We start from the raw sequence: 11104 nt of genomic DNA on the forward strand, positions 1-11104 counted from the left end.
AACTGTGTAGAAACAGTGTGAATATTCTTGTATATGTCTCCTGGGACACATGGCAAGAGTTTCTCCAGAGCAGTAGTTTTTATACTTTTAGGCCAACATTCCTTTACACTCACTTTTTAAAAAAGATTTTATGTAGGGGCGCCTGGGTGGTTCAGTGGGTTAAGCCTCTGCCTTCGGCTCAGGTCATGATCTCAGGGTCCTGGGATCAAGTCCCACATCGGGCTCTCTGCTTTGCAGGGAGCCTGCTTCCTCCACTCTCTCTCTCTGCCTGCCTCTCTGCCTACTTGTAATCTCTCTCTGTCAAATAAATTAAAAAATATATTTTTAAAAAAATTAAAAAATAATAAAATAAAAGATTTTATTATTTATTTGAGAGCAAGCGAGCGAGAGCACAATGAGGGGCAGAGAGGAGCAGAGGGAGAGGGAGAGTCTTAAACAGACTCCACACTGAGCATGGAGCCTGACTTGGGGCTCCATCCTGGGACCCTGAGGTCAGGACCTGAGCCGAAGTCAGATGCCCAACCAACTGAGCCACCTGGGTACCCCACCCCTCTATGCTCTTGAAAAGTTTTGATGACGCCAAGGAACGTTTGTCAATATTTTCTATATTTGATCTTAAAACTGAGAAAAAAAAACTAAAATACTTATTAACTTATTTAACAATAATAACCCCATTACATGTTAACATAAAAAAATTTTTTAATGAAAAATATAGTTTCCCAAAAAAAAGTTAATGAGAAGAATGGCATTGTTATACAATATTGCAGATCTCGTCAGAGTCTGGCAGAAAAGAAGACAGCTGTCTTGTATTCAATCTGTTGCAATATGTTGCTTCAGTTGAAGTATATAAAGAACTCCCCCACACACAAAATATATAACTGGAAAAGGAAGCATTTTTTAAAAACATTTTATTTATTTATTTGACAGAGATCATAAGTGGGCAGAGAGGCAGACAGAGAGAGAGAGAAGGAAGCAGGCTCCCCGCTGAGCAGAGAGCCTGATGTGGGGCTCGATCCCAGGACCCTGAGATCATGACCTGAGCTGAAGGCAGAGGCTTTAACCCACTGAGCCACCCAGGCGCCCCAAAAAGGAAGTATTTTAATAGCCTTTTCATTTAATATCCACATATTGTGTGGATCTTCTTCTTTGATACTATACCAGACTTGACAAGTGGTAGAGCCTTCTGTGGCTGAGATGTGTAATTTGAAACCATATCAATGAACCAGAGGGGGAGGGAGAGGAAGGGGAAAGAATCCCAAGCAGACTCCCCGCTGAGCATAGACCCGGACACGGGGCTTGATGTCATGACCCTGAGATCATGACATGAGATGAACCGACTGTGCCAGCCAGGTATCCCTGTACTCCTTTATTTATTTATTTTTTAAGTTTATTTATTTAAGCACTCTCTACATCCGGCACGGGGCTCAAACTCAAGAGCCTCACAGTCTACGGACTGAGCCAGCCAGAAGCGCTTGTACTCTTAAATGTAAGAGTCTATTGGTCTATCTTGTAGTTTAAATGGCCCTTCTCCCACGAATGTTTTGGTAATGTGCACTGGTCATTTGGAAAATACATGCATATCTCCCAGGTGTTGGCACATTTCATTTTAATTAGTATAAGTATATTTATATCTCTATACACCATATATAACTAGTATACAAATACTATGACACTATATTAGTTAGTATAGATATACTACGATATTATAATTAATATCACCACTAATATCAGAAAAGTCTTTAAGTATTAGAAGTGTTGTGTGTGGCTACAGTTCATTCATTTTCACTGCTATAAAGTATTTAGTATAAGGACATGTCTATGCCCATGTTGATAGATTTAAGTTTCCCAAAAGTCTAACTTTTTCCTGAGAGCTTTAATTTGATCAGAGGCAAAAAATGCTGTCAGTCGCTCTCCTTGAAACGACAGGCTAACTTCGTCCACTTTTAGAAAAATATCCACTGAAAACCAAAGGCTGAATAACCACAGTTTGTCCTTCGTTCAAATGAAAATGTCATTTGATGTCCAGGAGAGGAAAAACTGTCCATTACTCTCTCAGAATTTCCAACTGGAACTGACATAAGATAGACGACCAGGTGGCACCTGGGTGGCTCAGTGGGTTAAGGCCTCTGCCTTCGGCTCAGGTCATGATCCCAGAGTCCTGGGATCGAGCCCCACATGGGGCTCTCCGCTTGGCAGGGAGCCTGCTTCCCCTCCTCTCTCTCTGCCTGCCTCTCTGCCTACTTGTGATCTCTGTCAAATAAATAAATAAAATCTTAACAAAAAAAAAAAAGATAGACGACCAGGAGGGATGCCAGGCTGGCTCCGTCAGTAGACCGTGCAATTCTTGATCTCAGAGTCATTAGTTCAAGTCCCACACTGGGTGTAGAGATCATTTAAATAAAGAAAACTTAAAAAAAAAAAGATAGATGAACAGGAGAAAAGCATATGAATCTTATTTACATGTACCTGGGCACCCTCACAAGAAAAAGAAGACCCAAAGAAATGACTCGGCCTGAGTGTTTCTATCCTAGGTTGAACAGAGAGTAGTGAATGTGGAGAAATAGTGAAACTATACGGGCAGACTAAGGGAAGATAAGAATTTTTTTTTTTTAAGATTTTATTTATTTATTTGAGAGAGAGAGAGACAGTGAGAGAGAGAATGAGCAAGGAGAAGGTGAGAGGGAGAAGCAGACTCCCCGTGGAGTTGGGAGCCCAATGCGGGACTCGATCCCAGGACTCCGGGACCATGACCTGAGCTGAAGGCAGTCGCCCAACCACTGAGCCACCCAGGCGCCCCAAGATAAGAATTATTTTAACAAGGTTTATTACAGAGTTCTCTCAGCCAAGGCTCCGCATCTCTTGTGATAAGAATGTTTCTTCCTGGGGTGTCTGGGTGGCTCAGTCAGTTAAGTGTCTGCCTATAGCTCAGGTGATCCTGGGATCGAGTCCCACATCGGGCTTCCTGCTCAGTGGGGAGCCTACTTCTCCCTCTGCCTGCCGCTCCTCCTGCTTGCGCACTCTCTGTCTGTCAAATAAATACATAAATCTTAAAAAAAAAAAAAAGAGTATTTCTTCCTCCTGGTGCAGAGAGGGCAGGGTATGTGGGAATCTGATCACCTGCTTTTAGGAAGAAAAAGAAAGATCCGAGTGCCCTTCCTGCATCTGCTGTTTTTCAAGTGCTTTAAAAAAAAAAAAAAAGATTATTTATTTATCTTGGAGAAAGAGAGAGAGAGAGAGAGTGTGTGTGTGTGTGTGTGTGTGCAAGCAAGCGGGGGGAGGGGCAGAGGGAGAGGAAGAGAATCTCAAGCAGACTCCCCACTGACCATGGAGCCCAACACAGGGCTCCATCTCAGGACCCTGAGATCATGACCTGAGCCAAAGCCAAGAGCCAGTCGTTTAACCAACTGAACCACCCAGGTACCTCTCAATTGCTCTTTTTTTTTTTTTTTTTAAGATTTTTTTTAAAGACACAGTGAGAGAGGGAACATAAGCAGGGGGAGTGGGAGAGGGAGAACAGGCTTCCCGCCCAGCAGGGAGCCTGATGTGGGGCTCTATCCCCAGGACCCTGGGATCATGACCTGAGCTGAAGGCAGAGCCCTAACCCACTGAGCCACCCAGGTGCCCCTGCTGGTATTTTCTTTTGCTGTGTCTAATCTCCTCTTAAGTGTATCCAACGAATTTTTCATTTCAGCTGTTGTATTTTTCATATTTAAATATTTCATTCAGTTCTATTTCATAGTTTTATTTCTTTCCTCTTGTTCATATTTCCTTCAAATCCTTGGGCATATTTATAATACCACATTTAAGGTCCTTTTCTGCTAATTCTGCCATCTTTGTCATTTCTGGGTCTGTTTCTGTAAACTGATTTTTCTTGGTACTTTTTTATTGGTACTTTCCTGCTTCTCATGTCTGCTAGTTTTTGATTGGATGCCAGACATTGTGGCACTTTATTGAGTATCTGGATTTTATTCTTTAACGTGTTGAACTAGAGGGCAGGTGTTTGCGTTACTGAGGATAGTCTTCTTTCTTTCAAGGTTACGTTATTTTATGAAACTCTACTCCCAACATGGGGCTTACATTCATGACCCTGAGATCAAGAGCCACATGCTGTACCAACTCTGCCAGGCAGGTGCCCCTCTTTCAAGGTTTTAAAGCTTTGTTAGGGGGGCACCAGGGTGGCTCAGTGGGTTAAGCCTCTGCCTTTAGCTCAGGTCATGATCTCAGGGTCCTGGGATCGAGCCCCACATCGGGCTCTCTGCTCAGCAGGGAGCCTGCTTCCCCCATTCTCTCTGCCTGCCTCTTTGCCTGCTTGTGATCTCTCTCTCTGTCCAATAAATAAATAAAATCTTTTAATAAAATAAAAATAAAGCTTTGTTAGGGAAGATCCAGTGTAGTCTCTCCTCTAGGACTCAGTCCCAACTACCAAAAGAGGACTCATCTAAGAGCTCTACTAATTCCACAGGTGTTCAACAAAGAGCTTCTGCTCTGTTTGAAAATCATGTGTCTCTCAGTCCTAGGTAAACCCTGGTAATTACTTCTGTTTTTTGTTCTTTGTCTGGCTTCATGAAATTTCACACTATGTGTGTACTACATAGTCTGCAACCAAAAAACTGAAGAACACCCCATGCGTATTTCTGCGACTTTTCTTTACATGGCTCCCATCTCTTTGATATCCTGATACACTAATCTCTGTGGCCTCCATGTTCACCAACTACACTGTCTCTCCCCTTACCTCGGTGGGTCTACGGTTCTGCCTGGGTGCCACTTCCTATACCTCCAGGCAAAGTTCTCTGGAGAACCAGTCAGCTCACCTCATTGGTTCCTCCCCTCAGGGATTATAGACTTGTGCTGCCTGTTGTTCAATATCTCACAAGTTTCATATATTTATTTATGGCAGGAGGACAAGTTCAGCACCACTTCCTTCATTATGGCCAGAAACAGAATTCTGTTTACTTGTCTTCAATTTTTTGATCCCCTGTTCTTCAGATTGGATGATTTCTACTGATCTGTCTTCAAGTTTACTAATTCTCCAGTCTGCTACGAAACCTGTTCAGTGACTTTTTCACTTCAGTTATTATACCTTTTGGTTCTAGAATTTCCAGTTGTTTCATGTTTGTAGTTTGTTTCTCTGTTCATTAAGATCACATTTTTCTTCAATTATTTGAATATATTGTAACACCTTTTTTAAAAGATTTTATTTATTTATTTGAGAGAGAGAGCATGAATGGGAGGAGGGACCGAGGAAGAGAGAGAAGCAGACTTCCTGCTGAGCAGGGAATCTGATGTGGGGCTCCACCCCAGGACCCTAAGATCATAACCTGAGCTGAGGGTCAGAGTCTCAGGACTCTTGAGATCAAGACCTGAGCTGAAACCAAGAGTCAGACGCTTAACCGACGAGCCATCCAGGCACCCTGTGCTTGTCTGATAATTTTTTATTGTGTCCTGGACATTTTAGATGATATGGTTTAGAGACGGGATTGTTTTGTTTGGAAGCTGGACTCTTCCTTTGATGAGCATTTTTTGTTCTTGTTGGCAGTTACCAGCCAGTTTGAGTTTATGTAGTCTTGGTTTTTTATTTTGTTCAGGCGTATTTGTGAAAGGCCCAGGTGTTACCTAAACCCTCTAACTTGGTAGACTCAACTTCCAAACTCTGTTTCTCCTACGGATTTTAGTTTTAGGTAAGGCCTATGGTAGACAGAGGTCAGCAAATTATGGGCTGCAGGCCACACTCAGTTTTGTTTTGTTTTGTTTTGTTTTAAGATTTTATTTGTTTATTTGACAGAGAGAGACAGTGAGAAAGGGAACACAAGCAGGAGTAGGAGAGGGAGAAGCAGGCTTCCCGCTGAGCAAGAAGCCCGATGCCTGGGCTCTATCCCAGGACCCTGGGATCATGACCTGAGCCAAAGGCAGACACTCAACAACTGAGCCACCCAGGCACCCCAGTTTGCTCTGTTTTTACAGTTAAACTTTTATCAAAACGCAGCCACATCCATTCATCCCCATATAGTATATGGATTTCTTGATGTTACATTGGCAAAGCTCAGTATCCATTATCACTTCTGTGATAATAAAATTATCTACTTCTCCTTGTAGTTTTATCAGATTTTGCCTTATATTTCATGTTTAGAATTTTGTTTCCTGATGAACTGACCATTTTATCATTATATGGTAATCATTTGTGTCTCTAGTAATGCTTTTTGTCATAAGACCTAGTTTTTTAAATATAATATGGTTATACCAACTTCCTTTGGTTAGTATTCAATTGACATAACTCTATCCTTTCAGTTAATTATTAAAAATTTAAAGTAATGTATACATTGTTAAAAAAAAAAAAAAAAAAGCCAAATAGTCCAGGGGACCTGGGTGGCGAGGTTGTTAAGTGTCCAACTTCAGCTCAGGTGATCCGGGGTCCTGGGATTCAGCCCTGCATCTGGCTCCCTGCTTGGTGGGAGACCTGCTTCTCCCATTCCCACTCCCCCTGCTTGTGTTCCCTCTCTCACTGTCTCTCTCTCTCTATGTCAAATAAGTAAGTAAAATCTTAAAAAAAAAAAAAGTTAAGAACAATAGAAAAACCAAGTAGTGCAAAAAAGTTAATAATAAATACTTGCAGTACCCCATTCCCTGAAGTCTTCCTTCCCAAGACAAATACTTTTGACTCTCTTCTCATTTTGAAATAACATGCATGTACTACAATATTTTGGTTAGTGATTTTTTTTTTGACATTTATCTATTGACTTCCAATTATGGTATGGGTTTAGCTGTCTGATACAACCATCCTCTAAGCTCCCCTCTACCTGTTCTAATATATTATCATTTTTTACTAAATAATTTTGGGGGGTTTCCATTATTATGGTTATGCAATTTTTAACAGCTGAGTATTTTATTATACTATGACTTCATTTCCTTTTTTTTTTTTTTTTAAAGATTGTTTATTTATTTGATAGCGAGACACCGAGACAGCAAGAGAGGGAACACAAGCAGGGGGAGTGAGAGAGGGAGAAGCAGGTGTCCCGCTGAGCAGGGAACCGGATGGGGGGGCTCCATCCGAGGACCCTGGGATCATCACCTGAGCTGAAGTCAGACATTTAACGACTGAGCCACCCAGATGCCCCTTTCCTTGTCTAACTCCTGAAGCTGACGATTGCCTTAGTTTTTTTTTCTTTGTACTCATTAATAATTCCTGTGTCACCTTCTTAGAGTTTCTTTTTCTTGAAGGCATGTTCTAAATAATTTCATTATTCTTATTTTTGGATTAATTTCTTTTTTTAAAAAACATTTTATTTATTTATTTGACACAGAGAGAGAGATCATAAGTAGGCAGAGAGGCAGGCAGAGAGAGAAGGGGAAGCAGGCTCCCTGCTGAGCAGAGAGCCCGATGCAGGGCTTGATTCCAGGACCCCGAGATCATGACCTGAGCCGAAGGCAGAGGCTCAACCCACTGAGCCACCCAGGCACCCCTTGGATTAGTTTTTTAAGCCTGTTGCAGAGTTGTCATCTTGGGGGTCTGCTGTCATCCTAGGAATTCTTTCTTCCTTTCCTCTGATTGGGACTCTCTGCTAGAGTACATTGCCTTACTCTTCCTTGGTTTGCCTAATCCTTCTTGGTTTGTTTGGTTTAGTTAAAAAATAACGGGCGCATGTTACCTTGGTAGCTTTTTTGGGTTACACAGGAAGTGATTCAACCACTGGTGCAGTAACAGCAGCCCTATTCTGTCTTCTACACTGTAGTGATCTAAACTTGGCCTTTATGGCAACTGCACCACCAATGTGGGATTCCCCTTCACCAGCTTCCACTACCTTTGCATCTCCTATGTTGATCTCCTGTTTTCTCTGTGTATATCTTTTCTGTTTTGGTTTATGCCCTCATTTTAGAAGACTACGTCCTCCAGCAGCTTCTTGAGAAAGAATGCATGGGATACAAAATTTTTGAGATTTTATGTGTCTGCAAAAGAGTTTATTTATAGTCGCACTGAGTAGTTTAGCTGGGTATAGAATTCTATATTGGTGTATTAGTTCAGGAACAGACCCCGATGCACTACAGTTTAAACAAGATAGTTTATTTCTCTCTTATATTGACACTCCAGAAGAAGCAGGCAGGAAGACAAGGCTGCCCAGCACACAACTTATTGGTTCTTTCTAACTTATTGTCCCACCATTCCCTAGATCAAACCTAAGCCAATTTACCAGCAACACATCTGAATTCAAGCCTGTGGGAAGGGGAGAGAGGAAGTGGAGAGCAAGCAATTTCCTTTAAAATTGTGACCGAGAAAGTTGCACACATTTTGCTCTTGTCCCTTTGGCCCCTGTGGGGTGAAGTTATTTTCTAGGTCATCGTTTTTACTCCACATGTTGCCTTTTCAGGGCCTAGTTTTACACAGTTTTACACTAGATCCAACTTCCATGTGAGGGCTCTGGTATTCATTTTCTGTGTTCTATGTGGGAAGCTCATCAAAACCCCAAATTCCAGGCCCCAGAGATAGGCAGAGGCCACAGCAGAATCAGCAACTTAATCCTTAAGTGTTTCCCAGCACCAAGAGTAGCATGCCCACCCCTCACCACTGCCTCAAAGCCCTGGGTGGTCTGTCTCCACCATCTTGCTGCCCACATCTCCCACTCTTCCTCACACACCAGGCCCTAGCCTGTCCGGCCTCCTTGCCATTCCTAGAGCTCACTGAGCTCTCGCCCACCTCCTGGCCTTTCCACATGCCAATCCCTCTACCTGAAAGACTCTTTCTTCCAGAGATATCCATTTGACTTGCTCCCTCCCCTCATTGTGCTCAAATATCACCACCTCTGAGATTCTGCTGGCCCCTGTGAGCAAAATCGTCCCTCATCACTACCCACTGTCCAGCTTTTACTCATTACACCCACCACCACAGACCAGGTACTGTATTTATTTGTTCAGGGTCCTTCCCACTAGGTACATGCCTACGTGGTCAATTTAGAAAGGGATTCCAAGGAGGAGTGAGAGAAGGAATGGGACCAGAGGAGGAGCCAATACAAGCATGTTTCGAGTCAGCCACCCCCAGGATCTTCTGAGGAGACTATGGATAGTGGTTCAGAATTCTGTCAGGAGAAGAAAGAGAAACCCATGTACCTCAGCTGCTAGCTCCTTTGGTCAAAGGTGGCCCCCACGGTAGTTTCATTCCCCTGCACTTCCGGGTCACACTCGGGGCATCAAAAAAGCTTCCAGGCAGGAGGCTCCTGAGGTGAGGCCACCACCAACTGTCCCTGTGCAAAGCTGCTCGAAGTCTGTGTGCAGTGGCCAGAGAGAGAGAAATGGGGCTGGGATGCTAGGAGGTAGGGACCATCTGTGATCTCCTGCACTGCTTCCCCAAGCACCTAGACGCGCGCTGGCCTGCGGAAAACAGCCGCTCGGTATCTGCTGAATGCATGCGTAGAGCCAGTCTAGTGGGCAGACAAGCAGCAGTGAGTCTAGAAAATAAAACTCGAACCCGGGAGCAGGTTAATCACACAGCTGTCTTACAGAGCACGTGTACGTCTAGGTAAAAATATCAGTGGCAGAAAGCAGAGGTGACGGTGACCAGGCTCTTTCCACCGGCTACGTTGCTGAGTCCTCAAACGGGCTTTGTTATTTAATCCTACAACGTGAAGACTGTTTGATCGCTTTTGCCCAGGGGAAACCTGAAGCCCGAAGTCATGTGACTTGCAGATGGAGGGTCCGGGTGACTGGAGCCCAAAGCAAGGCAGTGACAGGGAGTTAATGGCAGAGCCGGGACCAAAACCCAGGTCCCCTAACTCCTGGGCTTGTGTCCCTGTCCCAGAGCTGGCCAGACAGAACAGGGGCTCAGAAAGAGTGAAGGGGGTGGGAGGGTAAATTAAACAGCCAGGCTGAGCTGGGTGGGCACTGCCTCCCCAGCTATTACCAGAAGAAGCTGAAGGAAGGCACCTGTAAGGCCCGAGAGATGGAGACAGCTCTAGGCCGGCTGCGGTCCCGGAAGAAGCTTCCCTACAATCCCCAGCAGGCAGACTTGGAAGTCCCAGAACGAAGGGTCCTCAGGATCCTGAGCCGGTTGAAGCAGCAGAACTACGGTGAGGGCCTTGGGCACGGTGAGCACTCTGCTCTCCTCTTTCCCTGGGCCCCCACAGCCAGACCCGGGAGCTGAGAGACATGGTTTCCCACTTCGGGCTAACTGTGTGCATTAGCCAGTGGTCTGAAAATCACGGTATCCCACCTCTAGCTCTCTGATGAGGGTCTGCTGCACTCTTCCCCGGGGCTTAGCCCTGAGCACAAGCTGGTCCTAAGAGCCTCCACTGAGCAGGGCGGATAATTAGCAATCCCAGCTCACCATTTACTGAACATCCGCTGGGGTCACTCCCGGTGCTAGGCCCTTTGTAGATGGGCTAGAATTTAATGCTCACGATCACGTATTCACCCCACGTTACAGATGAGAACAGTGGAACTGAGCAACTTTAAGGCCAAGGCCCAGGGCCCCACAGCTAACATGTATCAGAAAGGGCAGTGTATAGCCAGGTCTGACTCGAAAACCTGTTCTCTTTTCACTGGGCAAGGCTGCCTCCCCATAAAAGCAAGTGTCACTGATTAGACTCCGACTGTGTGCCAAGTGATGGGCTAGGAGCTTTCTGGAGTCTCTCTAGCGTGCCTACCAGACTGCCAGGACTCATCACAAAGACATGTGCTCTTGTGTGAGCTGTTATTAGCCCTTACACTGTGCTCGGCGTGTATTATCCCTTTAATCCTCACCGTCCACTCTGTGAGGTGGGTACTCACCTCCAGCTTACAGAGAGGCTCGGAGAGGTTAAGCAATTTGCCCAAACCCACCCAGCTCAGGATGCAGCCAAGCTGGGACTTCAGCTGGGTCTGCCTATTTCCTCCTCCCTTGCCAGCTGCCAACCTGCAGAGCCCCTACGCGCAGGTGCCCTGCATCCCGCTCTGTCCGCGGCTGGACAAGATGGTCCGTCGGAAGCAGGGCAGCCACTACGTGCTGGACCCGTGCACCCCCGCCAGCCTGGGCCCTGACATCCGGAGCCTCCTCTTCCAGTCAGGATCCCAAGGAAGCAGGTGGGTGCCCGGCAAGCAAGAGCTCCAGCCCAGGCCCATCCACCACCTTTTTTTTTTTTTT

The 11104-nt window shown here is 45.0% G+C and overlaps 1 protein-coding gene across 1 annotated transcript in view; it reads left to right on the forward strand.

The window, feature by feature from the left end:
- The window catches only part of SPATA21 (spermatogenesis associated 21), a gene marked incomplete at both ends in the record, with an annotated part of 28717 nt that overhangs the window by 17066 nt on the left and 547 nt on the right, over nt 1–11104 (forward strand). The window contains 2 exons of the mRNA XM_080801737.1: nt 9880–10052; nt 10869–11043. Coding sequence (XP_080657863.1) covers nt 9880–10052; nt 10869–11043 — 348 coding nt within the window. The remainder of the gene's footprint in view (nt 1–9879; nt 10053–10868; nt 11044–11104) is intronic.

Source organism: Martes martes, assembly GCF_963455335.1.
Source record: "Martes martes genome assembly, chromosome: 4".
Taxonomy (NCBI): domain Eukaryota; kingdom Metazoa; phylum Chordata; class Mammalia; order Carnivora; family Mustelidae; genus Martes; species Martes martes.